The sequence below is a fragment of the Vicia villosa genome, linkage group LG4, assembly GCF_029867415.1.
Source record: "Vicia villosa cultivar HV-30 ecotype Madison, WI linkage group LG4, Vvil1.0, whole genome shotgun sequence".
NCBI lineage: Eukaryota > Viridiplantae > Streptophyta > Magnoliopsida > Fabales > Fabaceae > Vicia > Vicia villosa.
In genome coordinates this window covers 32,172,323-32,194,575 of record NC_081183.1, presented here as the reverse complement: position 1 = coordinate 32,194,575, position 22,253 = coordinate 32,172,323, and the positions used below count along the sequence as shown (strand labels likewise).

General features: G+C 36.4%; 1 protein-coding gene across 1 annotated transcript; it reads right to left on the bottom strand.

Moving 5' to 3' along the window:
• Positions 1-13,501: 13,501 nt before the first annotated feature.
• On the bottom strand, positions 13,502-15,292 carry LOC131596994 (uncharacterized). Its single transcript, XM_058869718.1, has 3 exons — positions 15,218-15,292; positions 14,070-14,930; positions 13,502-13,792 (listed from the first exon to the last, which is right to left on the bottom strand). Exons 1-3 carry the CDS (start codon positions 15,290-15,292, stop codon positions 13,502-13,504), a joined length of 1,227 nt encoding a protein of 408 aa, XP_058725701.1.
• Positions 15,293-22,253: the final 6,961 nt, after the last annotated feature.

Here is a 22,253-nt window from a genome sequence, read left to right as displayed (position 1 = left end):
ACTCCAACACGAGAATTGTAGATCTTTCTCTTAGCTTTCCGGCGATTATTAGAACGCCTCAATCGGATTCCTGAAACTCCAGTTATGATCGTTTTCGTGAAAGCTGCTAAAGCTGAAAATTAAGTACGAAAATCAAATAAGTATAAAAATAAACTAAATTATAAAAACACATTAAAAGGGAAAAATAACCAAAATAAAACACGGAAATGTAAAAGTATAAACATAGAGGATCGTGTATCAAAATACAATGATCAAATTCCCCCACACTTGAACTTTTGCACTCCGAGCAAACTGAACAACAAAACAAGGAACACGGAAATACATCATTAGTTACTCATCCTAGGCTACAAATCTTCTTCGGGTAAGTTTGCATCAACAGGTACTAATCTTGCACACTAAGGACATCGTAAGAACACTAACCACAGATATGCAGACATAAGTCTCCTAAATACACAAACCAATTCAAATCATATTATTATACCATAGCCTAACTTACTCATCCTTTTTGCTCTTTTTCATTCAGGCGCAATCACATTAAGCCCGTTATCTCCACACACTTATAGCAGGACAACCGGTTAGTGACTCTGATCCTTTTGCACGGGGTTCCGGTACTTGCGTGGCATAACCCTTTGCTTACTCAGATGTAGTTGCGGGGGATCGGACCGTAATCCTCCCTACCAAGTTCAGCACCAGAAACCGCTAAACCAACTAACAAAGAGTTTTGAAAACTTTTTTTTGTTGAAGATTACACAACCGTTGGGTTAAGTGACCGGGTGAGGATCACCAAACTTAGAAGGTGTATTACCTTTTTCTTTTATCTTTTTTTTTTCTTTTCTTTTCGGATTATTCACTTATATTCATCGGCTTCCTGCGTAAAGTGTGTGAGAGATGGTGCCGACTGCTGAAATAAACTACTCAAGAGCTGTCAAAGAATGAGAAATTAAGGCTAAAACATAATAACAAATTCAAATCGATTTCCGTATGCAGGAGACTTACGGTGTTAGAACGATACCGATCTTGTGAATTTTTCCCAAGTCTCCGCAAACCCGACTCAAATCAGTGTGTAGCCTAAAACTTTCAAGAAGATGCATTTTTTATTGAAATTAAACTGAAAACAAAACAAGAAAAAGAAAATAAAACAAAGAACAAAAGCAAAGAAAATAAATGATTCCCTCCCCCACACTTAAAACAAGCATTGTCCTCAATGAAAGAAACAAACATAAAATAAAAGAGAGGAGAGAGAGGAAAGAACACACCCGAGTAGTCAAGGAGGATAGGTGATCACATAAGAAGCCTTTCCCAAAGAGATATTTTCTACATTTTCTTCTTTCAAAGTGGGGCTTTCATGGAGTAGCTTTGGGTAATGTCCATTGAACTTGAAATTTGTATTAGTGCCTTCGCCTTTTATTCCAGGATCAAAGAATGTTCTTCTAAAAGTAAAAGTGTCAAATGGGCACGTGAAGGTGCTCTCATCTTTCACAACATCAAGGAACCAAAGGTTATGGGGCTGCCTCGCTACTTTTGCTGCATCTTCAAGTGAGATCCTATGCACACACATGGACGAACTAATATCATAAATGTCATCCAAGATCCATCCAATTCCTTTCTTATGCTTCTTCAAAACCTGCAAAAACTTACTTTCTTGATCAAAATAAAGTTTAGAAGAAATTTTAACTGGAGGTTTTTCATTCATCTCTAAATAATCATATCTAAGATTTTTAGGAAGTTGCTTCAGCTCGAGGAAAGGTGGATGCTCAATGGAATGAGTGCTTGAGGTTGTCAGGATGTCAAGAGTATCAGCTGCATGAACAGCTTCATCGATAAGAACTTCACCTGTAGTAAATATGTTACCCTGTAAGGCAACATCAATCTCAGCACATACAACACAAATGTTAGTGTCAGTACAATCAGAACATGAGTAAACATCATCAAAATCAGACAGTGATGGAAAATCATATGCAAGAAAATCATTACGAGTATCATCAACATTTTCAGAAAGAGACTCAATTTGAAAAATAGAGTGCTCTTCCAAGGGTTGTTGGTTTGATCCTTGAGCTTGCTGCATGGCATTCATCAAAGTGGAAAGCTGTCCAATCTGTGTTTGCAAAGTCTGAAGACTAGAATCTATTTGTTGTTGATACTGGAGATTATTCATAGCCATTTGCTTGACAAGGTCCTCTAGTGAAGGTCCGGAAGATGCAAAAGTGGTAACTTGGGGAGGGAAGAATCTTTCTAAGAACACTTTTTTGAGATCATTCCAGCTTGTAACAGAGTTTGGCTCAAGGCAGTATAACAAATTTTTTGCAGCACCTTGAAGTGAGAACGGGAAGACTCTCAGCTTGATATGGTCTTCTGTTATTCCTTTAGGTCTCAATAATGTAGAACAAACAATATGGAATTCCTTTAGATGCTTATGTGGATCCTCGCCTGCAAGACCACTAAACCTTGGCAACAAGTGTATTAAACCACATTTCAATTCAAAGGGAACAACAACATCAGCATGTTCAATATATAAACCATTAGAATTAACATCAACGTAGCTAGCTTCCTTAGTGTTCTTTGATCAACCATGTTATCAAAATCAAGTTAAGAATCAAAATCAATTAAGCAGTGCAGCAGCAAATGCGAAACTGACAACAATGTCTTATAACAGCCATAAACAAATAGAATGAAGGAACACGATTAAAATAAGTTCAGAAAAAGATAAAAACACAAAATTTAATCTAATTAGATAAAATACGAATTTTTGGAATTTTTTTGGATTTTTTCGACTCTATAAAAACAGTAAAAAATTCATTAAAAATAGAAAAACGATGAATTTGACAATTTTGGGTCGAATTCCCTTACTCTTCTAGAGTAAGGGAGTATTGATCGCACGATTTTTCTACTTCCAGTAGGAAAAAACAGATTATCGATCAGACTCAATTTTCCAAAAAAACCAATTTTTCGACTCAAAAAGGCGTTATGGCCGAAACCGCGAGGAACCTATGGCCTAAACGCACAAACACTAAATCTATGACTCTAAAATTAGTTAATAACGACAAGAATCCCCGGCAACGGCGCCAATTTGTTCCGCTGTCGCGCACGGATCAAAAACGAGTGTTTTGTAAAAACTGTAGTAACGGTAACGACAACTCGGATATCGTCTCACAAGGATTCTTAGTTATTACTAACCGACAGTAAATTGAATTGAAGGGGGGGTTTATGATTGATTTAATAATAACATAGTGAAAAAGTGATTAAAATAAGTGATTATGTAAATAAGCTAAAACGACAATTCTACTGATTCGGTTACCGACTTATCATTGGTTCAATAAACTTCAATCCCCTAAGCGGATTCTATTCCCCTACCGATTACAACATCAATTAACAAGCGAAATTGAAATTATAAGATTTCATTCCTATTTTCCGAATAAAGCAAACGGATTAAGCACAATCACGAATTAAGCAAACGTGATTCTAACATACACACTTTAACGATTAAGCAACGATAAAGTATGAAAAAAGTCAAGGAACATAAATCAATCGGTATAAATCAATAATATTCTATACAACTCGAATTAAGCAAACAAGACATATAGATTAATATCGAAAGGGAAAAGAAATTGGATTAAAGATTAAAAACCTCAAAGTATTGGAAACCATAACCAGCAGAAATTGCCTTCGGGGATTAGTTCCTCATCATTCGTACAAAGCTTTCAAAATTATTTGGTGAAAAGTAAAAAAAGTGATATGAACACTACGGCCAGACCTAGGTACTAGAGAGAAACAAGAATTCGGGTCATAACCCAACTGGGTCAAACAGACATAACCCAAGCCCAAAACTAACGATCCAAAACTAAATAAAAAACTAGTGCTGCAACTTCAACGAATTTCTGGAAAATATGAGTTCAGAATATGACTTTGACTCCAACACGAGAATTGTAGATCTTTCTCTTAGCTTTCCGGCGATTATTAGAACGCCTCAATCGGATTCCTGAAACTCCAGTTATGATCGTTTTCGTGAAAGCTGCTAAAGCTGAAAATTAAGTACGAAAATCAAATAAGTATAAAAATAAACTAAATTATAAAAACACATTAAAAGGGAAAAATAACCAAAATAAAACACGGAAATGTAAAAGTATAAACATAGAGGATCGTGTATCAAAATACAATGATCAAATTCCCCCACACTTGAACTTTTGCACTCCGAGCAAACTGAACAACAAAACAAGGAACACAGAAATACATCATTAGTTACTCATCCTAGGCTACAAATCTTCTTCGGGTAAGTTTGCATCAACAGGTACTAATCTTGCACACTAAGGACATCGTAAGAACACTAACCACAGATATGCAGACATAAGTCTCCTAAATACACAAACCAATTCAAATCATATTATTATACCATAGCCTAACTTACTCATCCTTTTTGCTCTTTTTCATTCAGGCGCAATCACATTAAGCCCGTTATCTCCACACACTTATAGCAGGACAACCGGTTAGTGACTCTGATCCTTTTGCACGGGGTTCCGGTACTTGCGTGGCATAACCCTTTGCTTACTCAGATGTAGTTGCGGGGGATCGGACCGTAATCCTCCCTACCAAGTTCAGCACCAGAAACCGCTAAACCAACTAACAAAGAGTTTTGAAAACTTTTTTTTGTTGAAGATTACACAACCGCTGGGTTAAGTGACCGGGTGAGGATCACCAAACTTAGAAGGTGTATTACCTTTTTCTTTTATCTTTTTTTTTTCTTTTCTTTTCGGAACATTCACTTATATTCATCGGCTTCCTGCGTAAAGTGTGTGAGAGATGGTGCCGACTGCTGAAATAAACTACTCAAGAGCTGTCAAAGAATGAGAAATTAAGGCTAAAACATAATAACAAATTCAAATCGATTTCCGTATGCAGGAGACTTACGGTGTTAGAACGATACCGATCTTGTGAATTTTTCCCAAGTCTCCGCAAACCCGACTCAAATCAGTGTGTAGCCTAAAACTTTCAAGAAGATGCATTTTTTTATAGAAATTAAACTGAAAACAAAACAAGAAAAAGAAAATAAAACAAAGAACAAAAGCAAAGAAAATAAATGATTCCCTCCCCCACACTTAAAACAAGCATTGTCCTCAATGAAAGAAACAAACATAAAATAAAAGAGAGGAGAGAGAGGAAAGAACACACCCGAGTAGTCAAGGAGGATAGGTGATCACATAAGAAGCCTTTCCCAAAGAGATATTTTCTACATTTTCTTCTTTCAAAGTGGGGCTTTCATGGAGTAGCTTTGGGTAATCTCCATTGAACTTGAAATTTGTATTAGTGCCTTCGCCTTTTATTCCAGGATCAAAGAATGTTCTTCTAAAAGTAAAAGTGTCAAATGGGCACGTGAAGGTGCTCTCATCTTTCACAACATCAAGGAACCAAAGGTTATGGGGCTGCCTCGCTACTTTTGCTGCATCTTCAAGTGAGATCCTATGCACACACATGGACGAACTAATATCATAAATGTCATCCAAGATCCATCCAATTCCTTTCTTATGCTTCTTCAAAACCTGCAAAAACTTACTTTCTTGATCAAAATAAAGTTTAGAAGAAATTTTAACCGGAGGTTTTTCATTCATCTCTAAATAATCATATCTAAGATTTTCAGGAAGTTGCTTCAGCTCGAGGAAAGGTGGATGCTCAATGGAATGAGTGCTTGAGGTTGTCAGGATGTCAAGAGTATCAGCTGCATGAACAGCTTCATCGATAAGAACTTCACCTGTAGTAAATATGTTACCCTGTAAGGCAGCATCAATCTCAGCACATACAACACAAATGTTAGTGTCAGTACAATCAGAACATGAGTAAACATCATCAAAATCAGACAGTGATGGAAAATCATATGCAAGCAAATCATTACGAGTATCATCAACATTTTCAGAAAGAGACTCAATTTGAAAAATAGAGTGCTCTTCCAAGAGTTGTTGGTTTGATCCTTGAGCTTGCTGCATGGCATTCATCAAAGTGGAAAGCTGTCCAATCTGTGTTTGCAAAGTCTGAAGACTAGAATCTATTTGTTGTTGATACTGGAGATTATTCATAGCCATTTGCTTGACAAGGTCCTCTAGTGAAGGTCCGGAAGATGCAAAAGTGGTAACTTGGGGAGGGAAGAATCTTTCTAAGAACACTTTTTTGAGATCATTCCAGCTTGTAACAGAGTTTGGCTCAAGGCAGTATAACCAATTTTTTGCAGCACCTTGAAGTGAGAACGGGAAGACTCTCAGCTTGATATGGTCTTCTGTTATTCCTTTAGGTCTCAATAATGTAGAACAAACAATATGGAATTCCTTTAGATGCTTATGTGGATCCTCGCCTGCAAGACCACTAAACCTTGGCAACAAGTGTATTAAACCAGATTTCAATTCAAAGGGAACAACAACATCAGCATGTTCAATATATAAACCATTAGAATTAACATCAACGTAGCTAGCTTCCTTAGTGTTCTTTGATCAACCATGTTATCAAAATCAAGTTAAGAATCAAAATCAATTAAGCAGTGCAGCAGCAAATGCGAAACTGACAACAATGTCTTATAACAGCCATAAACAAATAGAATGAAGGAACACGATTAAAATAAGTTCAGAAAAAGATAAAAACACAAAATTTAATCTAATTAGATAAAATACGAATTTTTGGAATTTTTTTGGATTTTTTCGACTCTATAAAAACAGTAAAAAATTCATTAAAAATAGAAAAACGATGAATTTGACAATTTTGGGTCGAATTCCCTTACTCTTCTAGAGTAAGGGAGTATTGATCGCACGATTTTTCTACTTCCAGTAGGAAAAAACAGATTATCGATCAGACTCAATTTTCCAAAAAAACCAATTTTTCGACTCAAAAAGGCGTTATGGCCGAAACCGCGAGGAACCTATGGCCTAAACGCACAAACACTAAATCTATGACTCTAAAATTAGTTAATAACGACAAGAATCCCCGGCAACGGCGCCAATTTGTTCCGCTGTCGCGCACGGATCAAAAACGAGTGTTTTGTAAAAACTGTAGTAACGGTAACGACAACTCGGATATCGTCTCACAAGGATTCTTAGTTATTACTAACCGACAGTAAATTGAATTGAAGGGGGGGTTTATGATTGATTTAATAATAACATAGTGAAAAAGTGATTAAAATAAGTGATTATGTAAATAAGCTAAAACGACAATTCTACTGATTCGGTTACCGACTTATCATTGGTTCAATAAACTTCAATCCCCTAAGCGGATTCTATTCCCCTACCGATTACAACATCAATTAACAAGCGAAATTGACATTATAAGATTTCATTCCTATTTTCCGAATAAAGCAAACGGATTAAGCACAATCACGAATTAAGCAAACGTGATTCTAACATACACACTTTAACGATTAAGCAACGATAAAGTATGAAAAAAGTCAAGGAACATAAATCAATCGGTATAAATCAATAATATTCTATACAACTCGAATTAAGCAAACAAGACATATAGATTAATATCGAAAGGGAAAAGAAATTGGATTAAAGATTAAAAACCTCAAAGTATTGGAAACCATAACCAGCAGAAATTGCCTTCGGGGATTAGTTCCTCATCATTCGTACAAAGCTTTCAAAATTATTTGGTGAAAAGTAAAAAAGTGATATGAACACTACGGCCAGACCTAGGTACTAGAGAGAAACAAGAATTCGGGTCATAACCCAACTGGGTCAAACAGACATAACCCAAGCCCAAAACTAACGATCCAAAACTAAATAAAAAACTAGTGCTGCAACTTCAACGAATTTCTGGAAAATATGAGTTCAGAATCTGACTTTGACTCCAACACGAGAATTGTAGATCTTTCTCTTAGCTTTCCGGCGATTATTAGAACGCCTCAATCGGATTCCTGAAACTCCAGTTATGATCGTTTTCGTGAAAGCTGCTAAAGCTGAAAATTAAGTACGAAAATCAAATAAGTATAAAAATAAACTAAATTATAAAAACACATTAAAAGGGAAAAATAACCAAAATAAAACACGGAAATGTAAAAGTATAAACATAGAGGATCGTGTATCAAAATACAATGATCACTTTGGCTAGTTGGGGTGGTGAGTGAAGCGTGTGTGAAGCGAAGGAACAAGGGTTCGATCCGAACCCTCGCTCCTTATTATTTTTTATAAAAGACTTTGTTTCTTGATTGTGTGTTGCGCCTACCAGGTGGAGCATCATGCTCCTTCAGATTTAGCCATAGGATCCCTTAGCTACTTAGATCTAAGGCACTAGAATTGCAGGAACATGTCATGCGCCCACAGCCTTTCCACATACAACCAAAATCTGTTAATTCTATTATTTGTTTTAATTATTTTATTAATTATATAATTAAGTCTTAATAATTATTTTATATTTATAATTTGGTTTTTAAATTGAATTAATAATATAATAAATATTAAAATTTTATTTGTTATTCATTTTGATTAAATTAATTGATCGCGATGGGTAATAATCGATTGTTTAATTAATTAAATAATAAATTCAAATAAGGTTTATTTTGCTTAAGGGTTTTAACTAATTCTATTGGTTATGATGATTAGCATATTTTTTATCAATTCGTTACTTATTTTAATCAAATCTATTGATTACGAGCATTAACGATAGTTAATAATCTAATTTAAAATACATTTATTTGCTAATGGTGATAATCGAATCTATCGATTAGAATAATTAGCAATTCTTTATTAAATTTGTTAATTATGGTGATTAAACCTATTAATCATCGCGATTAATAGAACATATTAAAATCTGGATTGTACGCCACATTCAAAACACATTTTCATCTTTAAACTACGGATTTTCAAAACTATGATAAGGTAATTCAAAATACCTTCAAACAACTTCATATCATTTCTAAGGCGTACAACCCTCCCCCGAACTACGTTGACTCTAATCCTCCCTAAGGAGATACGTAGGCACTTGGCAACAAGGCGAGTCCCCTTCCCCAAAACCTCAATTAGGTTTTAAATCTCACTTTTCACCCTATTCATTTTCTTAGCTATAAACCCTAAATATTAACATCTTTAGCCACAAACCTTTGCCTTAAACTCAAAAACCTTAGGAAAGGGTTAAGGGTGCCTAACACCTTCCCTTGACCCGAATATAATAACTTACCCCGAATCTCTTAACTGCGTAGGGTTTCCTATTCGCCCTGGTAGAATAGGTGGCGACTCTAAAAATCTAATTTTTTAGGGCATGTTCATCTATATATTCATTATCTGTTGTATTTTCCGATTCACACAGTTGAGTTCCACCTTGAGGGTTCACCAGAGTGAGTCTGTAATCGTTTACCATCTCTTGTTGAATATGATGAGATAAAGATTCCACCCTCTGATCCTTAGCAAGTTGTTCCACTGCAAGTTCAGGTCTTGGAATCTTAGCCACAATTTCTTCCAAAATCGGCTGAAGCACTTGCTTCTCCATATGGTTAGAGCATTCTCCTTCCACAGTTTCCTGACCCACTAGGATATACACCGATTTAACCATTTTCTGCAGCTCATTTTCCTTTCCCTTTTGCGTGTTATTCCTTTTACAGTTAGATAAGGAGTATCCAATACATGAACATAAAGAACAAAAATCCGTAATTTTTTCATATTCTATGTCTACGAAGGCAAAACCGACCCTTTCAACCAGAATTTTGTAGCTTAGATCTTTAGTAAGATCCAGATCAACCAAAACCCTCACAAAATGTCCAAACGGTCTTTTAAAAGATGTCTTGTTGGAAGCTGAATCTATGCAGATTGGGGTTCCCACACTACTTGCAAACGAAAATAGAATGTGATGTCTCTAATACTCTTGCAATAAACCGTGAATCCGAATCCAAACTTGAGCCGGCGTTTGTTTGAGAGTACATGGGACAAAGTCCTTAGTCCAAGGAAATAATTTCAGCACCCCATGTGTAAGGTTCCAAGCACTAACTGATTTGACCCGTTGCACATCTTCAAGAGAGGAAAATGCAAATTCAAAGAAACCTTTACCTAGTGAAGTGATTCCCCACATGCCCAACGAAGGCCGAAACGCCAAAAGCTTCGCTTTCAAGTTCGCAACCATTAGAGGAGTTGAACCTTTTGACCAAATAAACCTTCCATGGAGATGATGCTTACAAGCTTCTACACCCAGATTGTATTCATCTTCTGGGATCGTAATGGCAAATCTATTCCCTTTAAGGCAAGGATTCGGAAGATGACTGAGAGGGATATTGCAAACATTTTCAGAGACTACCGAAGCAAAGGATTTGACCTTTTGTTGAACCGGTTTCACCACTTGGATTGGAATCTTAGAAGGCGACGAAATTGTTTCTAGGAAGAGAAGAATAGACTCTTCCATAGCTAAGAAGCAAGCGAGGAAGCCAGATTATTAGAAGGTTGGTTGGAGAAGACACACGGAACTGAGAACTAGCCGTTTCTGGTCATCATAAAAAGCCGTTTCCAAATATGCTATGCTGTGATATGTTGCGTTTTGTTGATGGTGATGACTTAGATGCGTGGGTTTTGAAAGAGTTGTGAGAGTGAGTGTTTGACTAGGTGACGATTAGAAGTGAGTGGATGAAGATGTACATTGCGTTTTGTTTAATGTGGTTAGTTCGTAACAGGTTTTGAGCAAGCAAGATGGGTTTTGAGTTCAAGATTCAAAAATGGATTTTTAGTTTTGGGAACAAGATGAAGAATTAAATTAAAACCTAGAAAAAATATGGCATCCGTTTTTTCCGTCAATAAGGTTACATGTCAGCAAATAGTAATTGTCTTTAGTGAAATTTAGACGGAAAGGACTAACGTGACACTTTTTGAAAAGTTGAGGGACCAAAATGGTCGTTTTTAAAATTAAAGGACTAAAATGAATCACAACCTAAAGTTACGGGAAAAAAAGAGGGTATTTTACCTATAATTTATATACATTTTGTTCTAACGTTTAAAAAGAAAGTATCTTATATTAAAGTTACGGAAAAAAAAGGGGTATTTTACCTATAATTTATATACATTTTGTTCTAACGTTTAAAAAGAAAGTATCTTATATTAGTGATTAAAATATTAATGAAGAATTTGTACTTTATGTAAACTAATTTTACAATTTTTGTGTTATCCACTTTTATCATGTTAAATTCCATTAATAAAAAGCCCGACACTCATAGTTTTGTAATTAACTTTTTGGTTAATATGTCATTTATAATTTTTTTTAAAGATTTTAACCTTGTCATATAAAACTCTATAGTTTTAGATCTTTTTAAGTCATTTTATTCTCTCGTCATCTCATTAAATCCAAAAAAAAATAAAGTAGAGAATAAAAATAATCTATTAAAAAAACTTTTAACATAAAAAAATAATGATAAATGAAAAAAAGTCCTTTTAATCCCACACAGTAAATTAATGGCATCGTGGAAAACAAAGATAGAGAAATTTGAATTAAAGAAGAAAAAAAAGGTTCAACGCAGCGGTTTAAAATTTAAAACTATTATCACTACCTCTCTTGGCATTGATGAGTTTTTGTGTGATTATTATTGCAAGACTACAAAAAATGTGGGACACCCTTCAAATTACCCTTGAAGTTACAACCATGTAAAAGGGCTAAGATGAACATGTTGACCCATGCGTATGAACTCTTCAGAACGAAACCTGAAAAACATTTAGGATATGGAAAAATGATTCATTTACATTGCGAATCATATGAGAATGTTTAAAGTATTTCAAAATGAGTATTTAGTTATAAAAGTCCTTAGATGCCTAAACCACAGTTGGCAATTGAAATTTACTACAATTTTTAAATTTAGAGACTTGTGTTCCATGGTATAAAAAATAATCTGTTATGTATTAGGCAATTATGCAACAAAGGTAATAATGTAACTTTTGATTCTTCTAGATGCGGGATTATAAAATCTAACTCATATTAAACTCTTTTCACCAGTTTTAAAAGTGGGAATATTTACACCTTAAACCTTAATAAAATGCCTTCAAATGCTGTATGTCTTTAAGTAATGAGGATGAATCTTCCATACAGAATTAGAGAGTAGCTGATATCCACATGGATCATCTGAACAAGTTGGTCAACAAGGATTTAGTCACTACTACAAAAACACATCTAACGTTGAACGTGAATTGCATTTGACCTTGGCTATGGAAGCGAGGTAACGAAGGACATCATGAAAAGCTACCACTTTACACCGTAGTTATTTAAACGTTGAGGGGTAAAGTTATTTGCACATAGATTCAATCCCCAACATCTGCATTTTTATTATTTTCCAAACTAGATGGCGCGTCCAATATTAGCACTCGGTGTTTTGTAACACAGATGTAATATCTCAATGTTATTACCTCAATTTTATGGAAAAGACAAGGGGTTAAGTTTTTTTAGTACTGTCGTTTGCACCAGTATTACAGAACCATATTATAGAATATAGAACCATATTTTGCAGATTCATAAAACAAAAATATTGTACATTTTACCAATTTCTCAATCTGAAACATTGTGCCAAAAATATTCATTGATTACACCAAATGGAAATCCAAAATGGCATACACTTTATAATTTTACATCAAAACTGAAATAAATGATTAACCAACAAAAGTAATAACCAAAATGGAAAGTTTTGTGAAATTCTGGTATCAGATATGTGATGTCGAAAAAGATGTCACGACACAAATATCTGAGGACTAAACACTATGGAATCAATATAACAGTAGTAACATAGAAGCAGAAAGAACAAGAACACCAGCAATTGTTAACCCAATTTGGTGACAAACACACCTACTATGGAGGCTACCAAGCCAGGGATGAAATCAATATACGATAGTATCAATTTGAAGCTAAACAACCTCCGGTTTACAACTTCTCACTTAATCACTTCACTTCCTATGACTTCTACCTAAGACTCACCTAGGTATGAGGCCCTCCTCAAATCCCTTTAATCACAACCAGTGACAAATGACACAATTCAACAAATTGTAGAAGACACACAATTCTCAATGCTTAAAAGCTTATGAGAACTGACAATTACAACTTAATTAAAATACTCCAACTCTAATATCAATACAATTTAAGAGAGGATTACAATTAACAACAGACTCAAGACACGATAAACACACACTCTTCAATTCTTGAGTTGTTAATACATCTGCTTTGACATCAGAATGTTTTACCAAAATTGTTGCCAACACAAAACCAACAAACTCCCCCTTTGGAAAATTTTTGCTAAAACATTATGTGGTTACAATCAGAGTAGCAACATCATACAAAGGAAAAACTCATATCAGAGCCCACAAAAAACACCCATCAGAATAGAATATCTTCTGCTCCCCCTCAAACTCACCATTACCCGCTCCCCCTCAAATTAAACTACTAAACTCTCCCCCTTTTAGCCATAATGTGCCAAATATATAAAGCAAAAAAAAGTAGTAAAGGTAGTTTAGAGACTACATCACAAAATATCCATGGAACAAGCACACACAGGTGCCAACAAAACAAACAAAAAAACTTAACGGGCTCAATATACATTAGACCCAGAACTGCTACCATCTTCACCATCAGTATCAGTAGAGGTTTGTTCCTCAGCACAGTCATCAGAGTCCTGTGCAGTATCCTCTCCAACAGAATTAACCTCCTTAGCAACTTCCTCCTCAATGGCATCATTAGTCCTAGTACTATTATCCTGTTCAAGAGTCTTGATTAATTTTTCAATATTAAGCTTCCTTTCAGTACTTGTTTGAATGATCTCATCCAAATCCTTGCAAGTCTTCTTCAGTTCTGAGATAACATTAGCCTTGGTAGAGGATTTCTACTCAACAAGTGCCAAGACAATATCTGGGACATGCTTGCTTGTAAACAGTTTGTAATTGAGAGACAAGGTAGATTCCTTTTTGCGAGCAACATCAGCACTAGACAAGATTCCAGGGTGTTTGTTGAAGATAATGCCGCATATGAGAGAAGGGAAAACAATGGGCATCTTTATAGCACTAGTTACAACATGTTTCACGGTTTGATAAAAAAATATAGGTACCATAGTTAAACATAGTTATGGTACCCACAACATATATAAATTTTCCTAGACCAACGAAAACTGTTGAAGTATGATTAGAAGGAACCCAGTTGGCAGCGCCAATTTTGTGTAGAATAGCATATTTTACACTAAGTTGGCCAGCAGATAACTTGCCTTTCATAGGCCACACCTTGACTTGATCTGTAGTAATCTCCATGCATGCCTGATTATCAGTCACCTCGAGTTCAATCACCTCTTCTTCACTTCTTCCCAAATACCTGTTTATAGTAGCAGGATAGAAATCAACCTGTCTACCCCTCACATAAACTTTCCTGAAGTCCTTACTTCTATTATCAACACAATCCACATGGATGTTCATAATAAATTCCTTCACCAAGATATCAAAACACTTAGCAAACCTAGTTAAAGTTCGAATTAAACCAGCAACAGTGATTAGGTCAATGACTTCCTCAATCTTAAAGGCATCCTGACCTAGTTCTCTTTCAATGGCAACCCTCATTTGATACACAAACTTCCATCTTTCCACACTATCAACCGAGTGAAAGGAGATATAATCCAAGGGAGCATTTGGTACATTCACAGATGATCTCTTGATCACAGACTTCTTTACTTGCATGATGTCCTGAACATCATCCCCAACATCTTCTTCAAACTCATTGTCTAACCTAACCTTTCCCTTTTTGGATGAGACATAAACTTTTCTCCAATACCTTGGAGGTCCAACCAAAGTTGTCTTCATGTTATGTTTTAGAGGATTTGTGTCGAGCACAACTTTTCCCTTCCTAGTCCTTATCCTTTTGGAAATCCTAGGATTCACATTCTTGATCAATTCATCATTTGAGGATAAATCATCAATATCAATAACATGGTTGGTATCTTTAGGCCATTGATCATCTTGCTTTCTTAGGGAGGGTTCCTGGTCATAAGAGATGTCAATGTTTTCTTCACCATTAGTGCTAGCATCCCTAATCACAGAGTTGGCTAACTTGAGTAGGTTATCTTCAACCTTACCACTTGTAGCGACATCAGTTGTCTTTTCTACTTCATCATCATTGGGGGGAGGAAAAATTTGGGAAAGAGGTCAGGAAATCCCAGCCACAGGTATAACCTCATTTAGAACCCTAGAGATTAGTTTTCTAATAGCCTTGTCAACATACCTACCACCTTATTTTATTTTATCAAGAGAGGGATGGGAATATTTACCTGTTGGTGGTTCTTTAGAGCCAGTTCATGAGAAGTTTGGTCCTCCTTCAATGCCAAATCAGGGTTGTAGACCATGGTTAAGGGAGCAACAAAATTGACGACATCTACCAAGCTAGACACAGGTTGAAAGCCAGATTCGAAGGCATAAAGTATCTCTTCATCTAAAGAAGTTTTTGAGAGAGACAACCTGTATGTTGAGACATCTTGAGATTCTTGCGAATAGTGAGGAGGTGATGAATCGGAGTTCTTTCCTTGTTAAGGGAGATGAAGAGGTTGTTAAAATGGAAAGTAGTAAAGGTATAGTGTGCGGGAAAGTATTTGAAGGAATTTTGAAATGATTGCTTTTGGTGAGGCCGCTTTATGTGTTGAAACCATAAGTGTAACACCCCGTTTTAATTTATATTACTTTTAATTATTTTCATAATTATGTGATGCAATGTTGCGATGCGTTTGGCGAAGAATGCGAGTACATGTTGGCCTTGTATGATGTGGGGTTGTTCTGTATGGGATCATTAAGCGAAGAATGTAGTAATCTTAGGAAATAGAAGAATTGAGGTTTAAGGGTGCATGACTAAAGATGTAGAAATATGGGGGGTGTAATGAAAGATTTGGTAGTACACCAATTGAATCAAATAAAAAGTTTAATACACCAATTATATAATTATTTTGATGATTTTATTTGAATTTATTTGAATAAAATCAAATATGAATGAAATAAATTCATAAAATAATTAATATTTGGCCAACAAACTCTCGTTGGGCTCAAACTCACGTGGGTACTTCAATAATAAAGGCCCAATACTCAAAAGTTTGGAAATTTGCTAATTAAGTTTTTGCCCTTTTCTTGAAAATCGACCAACCTGCGTCAATCATATCTCTCTCATTTTTAATCATATGGAGGTATTCTTATACTTTTTAGAAAGCTCAAAGAGTCCTCTAAATGACCTTTTTGGTTTCATCTCAATAGAGTCTTCCATGTTCATGTATGCTTCTTTTGAAAAAGATGACTTTTGGTTGACTTTGGAAATGACTCGTAATGTTTTGGCTCATATCTCTCAAATGGTGCATTTTTAGCCTTTGCATGTGAGAGACAAAGTTGTAGAGAATTCAATTTCCTTCAAATTGAGCTTTGGATGGGCAATTTCAGATGTTCCATGTGAAAGTTATGGCTGGTCAAAGTTGGGTTGACTTTCTCCTTAAAAACCCTAATTTAGAAACTTAGGTTTTTGATGATTTTGGCGCTTTCCTTGATGAGTCATGATCAATACTTGATCAAATGATGAATGATACTTCATAATGAGGATGTTGACCAAAAATCAGAAGTTTTGACTGTGGTTTGACCATAGTTTGAATTTTAGGTCAACTAGTCGATTATAGATCGTTTGGGCCATTGAGTGAGCAATCTTTTGAATCAGGACTTGAAACTTGGCATAGAGGTTCTTTAAATCACATGAGAGGCCATGGGATTAATTTGAGGTCTTAGAACTTGATTTTTCTTGGAAAGAAATAAAACCCTAGTTTTGGTCCTTATTGTTTAGGAGGAGAGTGAATCATGCTTGCAATTGGATATCATATGATCCTGAGGAGACTGCTTGAGTCAAGATATCTTGAAATCTGATGGGCAAATTTTGGGGTATGATAGCTTCCCCTGTTCAATCTTCTTATACCTGAGGATGAAGATTGGCTTGTGTGCCTGTCGGAATCTGAAGGTAGAAGAGGATTGAACACTAGAATACCAAGAAATTTGCCCCTGCTGATGATGAAGGGACTTTTCGGAGATGGGCTTAAAGACGTCATTTGATCTGGATAAATACGAAAGTCAGAATAAGTCGTACGTTAGACTATATCCGAGCTTGAAGTATTGAGAAGTGTTTGTTGGAGATGGGTTTAAAGATGCCATCTGGATGTTAGGAGTGTGAAGTGAATTAATTATAGTGACTCTATTGTCATGACTCCATTGTCGTATTGTTGTGACTCGATTGCCGTGACTTCATCGTCGTGACTTCATTGCCATGATTGTTTTTGAACTGAATACCGGGATTAGATATGTGACTCAATTGTCGTGACTTCATTGTCGTGACTTCATTATCGTGACTCAGTTGTCGTGATTCCATTATCGTGACTCAGTTGTCGTGATTCCATTATCGTGACTCAGTTGTCGTGATTCCATTATCGTGACTCAGTTGTCGTGATCGTGACTCAGTTGTCGTGATTCCATTATCGTGACTCAGTTGGCGTGATTCCATTATCGTGATTCAGTTGTTGTGATTCCATTATCGTGACTCAGTTGTCGTGATTCCATTATCGTGACTCAGTTGTCGTGATTCCATTATCGTGACTCAGTTGTCGTGACTTTGTTGTCGTGATTCCATTATGGTGACTCAGTTCTCGTGATTCCATTATCGTGACTCAGTTGTCGTGATTCCATTATCGTGACTCATTTTTCGTGACTTTGATGTCGTGACTCAGTTGTCGTGATCATTCGCGGTGACTCCATTGTCGTGGTCTTTTCTGAATTGAGTGTCATGATTAAATATGTCTCTTTCTTTGACCGTGTCAGCACCGTTCGTAGTAACTGAATTAGATCTCAGAAGATGATCGTGTCTACACCGTTCGTGATGATAGAATTAGATCTTAGAATATTGATTGTGTCAGCACCGTTCGTAGTAACTAAATCAAACCTTGGAAGGATGATCGTGTCTACACCGTTTGTGATGATGGAGTTAGATCTTTGAGAGTTGACCGTGTCAGTACCGTTCGTAGTAACTGAATTAGATCTTTGAAAATTGGAGATTTTGTTCATCTGCTTGTACTTGTATCCTGAAAAAGGTAAAGTTAGTCTTTATGTAATGTCATGATGCATGTATTATGCGACGAGTCTCTCAAAATAAATGAGAAACTTGCGTGTTATGTATGAATTCATTATGAGGTAATGTATGCAATGTATGAATATGTTTATGACATATTGTTAGACGCTGGCCTAAGGATCTAGAGGGGGGGTGAATAGATCTCAGAGTTTTTCGGAATTATTTCGAACTAAGGTGAAAGCGGTTCTGAATCGACTTGCGTCTATTCCGGACCGTTATTGCAAGGATCGTATATGTGACAAAACCACAAGATAATTGAGATTAACGATGAAATGATATGTTATTGAATCAATATGTTTCACTTTAGAAAATCGATTAACTTCTGATTTGATAAACTTTGATTTGCAATGCAGTAATAATGAAAGAAGCAAAAACACAAACACTTGGTGATAATGATCAAATTGATGGTGATTCGATGTGTGATGAATTGCGATGTTTATACAAGTTCTTAATTCACAATTTTAACACTCAAATCGTTGATCAATTTGCAATTATAACCAAATATGAACATAACGTAAATGAAAAGATAAAAGCGACAAGAACACGATATTAGTCCTCGCTACGACTACGTCTGCCCCCAATTCCAAACTGAAATTGGGAAATCTTCCATTAATGTTGAAAGCAGTTTATACAAAGAAGATAACAAAGCGATAAACAATAAACCAAATTTGTCGATCCTTTGAATCTTTTTCCCCCTTAATCTTGAGCCAGATTAATGTCTTCCAAGAGCTTCACTTTGATCCCTTTCTGCAGTGTCTTGAATTGCTTGAACACTTGTTCTTCAATCTTCACACTCAGCTGGATCTTTGATGAAGCCTCTTGATAAAAACCCCCCAAAATTCACCTATCTTGGAGGACAAAACCCTCAGATTTTAATCACCAAAAACCCCACAAATCTTCACCCACTAGGAATCTTCAATTCCGTTCCATGGACGTTATCGAACTCGATCACTAACCCTCAACACAAAAATGATTATGTGTAATTGTGTTGGAGATGATGAAGAACGAAGATGAGAAGCATTTGTGTATCTTTCAGTTGTTGGTGTTTTTTTGGAGCTGCAATAATGAACCTTGGACAATATATATGAGAGCTAATCAGTTGGAGCTGAGAAAACCAGAAATTTTGGCATTTTTGATCAGATAGGTCGACCTCTTGTAGTGCTTAGGTCGACCTAACAGAGTTGCATAACATTTGTTCCCAGTTAGGTCGACCTGTTAAGGAAGTAGGTCGACCAGAATCCTCTTCAGATGCGTTTTGGGACCTTTTCTTCAGCTTAGGTCGACCTAGTTGTTGTGTAGGTCGACCTGTCAGAAGGATGTGTAAATTTCTCCACTTTAGGTCGACCTGGGTTGGGAGTAGGTCGACCTGACTGCTGTTTTTCTGAGTTCTTCTTGTTTTACTTGTCTTGAGTCGACCTATATGTATAGTGGGTCGACCTGCTCTGTCTTGAGTGACCAATGGTTGCTTTTCTTTGAGTTCTTCTGCTTGTGCCTTGTTGCTTGTTTGCTTATGGAGTTTGCCATGTATCAAAAACACCTTTGTGAGTGTGATCTTGTATTTACATACTCCCCCTTTTTGATGATGGCAAACCGGTTGCAAAAGCTTCGTCAACAAGTAGTGAAAGTAGTGATAGCTCCCCCGGACTTGTATGTGTAAGCTGAAGCTTCTTCATACTGAGTCCAAGCTCCCCCGTACTCTCAGCACCTATCTCCCCCTTTGACAACATCAAAAGAAATAGAGCAACGGGACAGTAGAAGCGAGTAGCGAGATAAAATAGATATAGCGCTAGCATGGCATAGTATAATAGATAAATATAGGTAGAGATAGCATAAGAACCAAACATGTTTAAAGGTACACTTTAACATACATAATAATCCAAGAGATTAAAAAAAAAACAAAGTACGACAACATATAGCAATTGAACATAATGATAATGAAATGCAATGACATGATGTTATGATGGAGAATGCATCCTAACGCCTGCCCCTTCTTCCCCTTCCTCTTTGAAATGTATGAGGACGATCTTCTTCAACTTGTTCCAACAGATCAAGCACAGAAAGATTGAGGGTATTGAAGCTTTGGCTTAGATTGGCATGACGGTTCAATGCCGTTTCCTCATATTGAGTCTGTCTTAAAGTGGAGTTGTATGCAAATGTCTCAAAGTCAGCTTTGTGGTCCTGAACCAAGCCATATAACGATTGATATTGGCGTTGTTGTTCGTCATAGCAGTCTTGTTGAAGCTGTTGCATTTGTTGGAATTGGAGCTGCTGTGTGTCGAAGTGCTGTTGTTGTAGGAGCTGCATATTCTCTAACATGGATATGATGTTGGTTTGATCCGGCGGAGGTGGAGCTGTATATCCCGAAGGTATATCCTCTTGTTGTGGAGGAACATATCTCCAATTTGCATCCGTATCTTGTGCAACATCTTCCATATGGTGATCATCATCATTTGCATTGTCTTGATCAAATCCTTCTTCTTCATTACTTGCAATGTTTCCAAACTCCGTGGGATCATCATAATTGTAAATAACCTTCCCGGTTCCCTTTTGAATGAGATAGTAGGTTTTCCTAACTGGATTCCAATGGTATCCCATAAGGGTCAAGGTTGTTTGTGAGAATTCTTGAGATTGTTGCATGCTGATGTAGTGCAAGTGATCAAGCCTCATGCCGAAATGGTTGACAATTGTTTGAATTATTGATCCATAACACAGGGCGGTAGTTTTCTGTTGGACCTCATGAAACTTAGCAGTTAGAAAGTAAGGTCAATGTACACGCGTTCTGTTTTGCAGCAGATACATGAGCACAACTTCATTCCGTTTAATTCTTGAGTACCCTCCTGCTCTTGGTCGAATGATTCTTGAGATGACCCAATTTAGGAGCCTAGGATCTCGCTTCAGGTGACCGGCTGTTATTGTTTCATTTGGTTTGTCAAAGACGGAAGGGTCTTTGAGGATAGATTTCATGTAGGCCATATGGTCATAGTTTCCCGGTACATCCCCGTCTTCCATACAGAATTCATCGCCTACAATTTTGAGACCAAAGATGCTTATCCAAGCCCGTTTGTCAACAACATGCGACCTAGAGCCCATTTTGAATCGGAAATTACAGCCATCCCCTTTTGTAAATCCTGCATAGAAAGCCCTGACAGTATTTTCACATTACGGAGTATCACATTGCACTAAGGGATGAATATTTTGATGTTCAATCAGATCAGCGACATCGGGGATATGCATACTTTTGACAAGATTTGGATCATAGGTATATTGCTTAACAATTTTTCGTTTCATCTGCCACTTCTCAAAATTTTCCCTACAGTCAGGATGAACAAGAGCACTTACCGGTTGAGAAGATGAACTAGCAGCAACTTCCTTTCCCTTTCTTGATTTTGGAGGCATGTTTGTTGAGTAGGAGAGTGAGAGAGAAGATTTGTGACAGAGTTGGCACTTGAGGAATTAGGGTTGGCCGTACAAATGGTATGCAAATGAGCAAAAGGAGGTAAAAGAGATGATTATGTATGAGTGGGTATGGGTCGGGTCGACCAACAGATCCAATTTGGGAAATATTTGTAGCAGTAGGTCGACCTAATTTAGGGCTGGGTCGACCTAACAGAGAAGCCTGAAAAAAAATGCAGATTAGGTCGACCTAAAAGGAGGGTAGGTCAACGTAACTGGGCATTTTTGCTTAGATGTTGAAAAATGACTTGTGTAGGTCGACTTAGAGGCATATTAGGTCGACCTAAATTCCAAATATTTGTAAAAATGCTCTATATATGTTGTGCTTATGCCTAGTTATTTGCTTGAATGTTTAGAATATGATATGCTATGATTAAAGATGAAACACATACATGAGTAAGACAGATATATGTATGAAGTCACTATAAGCATGTTAATTGATAGCATATTAGAGCATCAATGATATTTTTGGAAGCGAACAACAACCATGTTACCGCCTTCTCAATATGTAGGTGTCCCCGTTTAGTGGAGGCCTTTAGGTAATGTGGAATGATTCCTGGCTTGATGAAGAACTACCTTTACACTAAGAGAAATGTTAGCTCGAGAATAATCAATATATACATATATATATATATATATATATATAAAGTAAAGGAATAATCTTAAGAGAAACATATGTAATTAGCCCAAATTAGAGATATCGAGTATCCCTAATT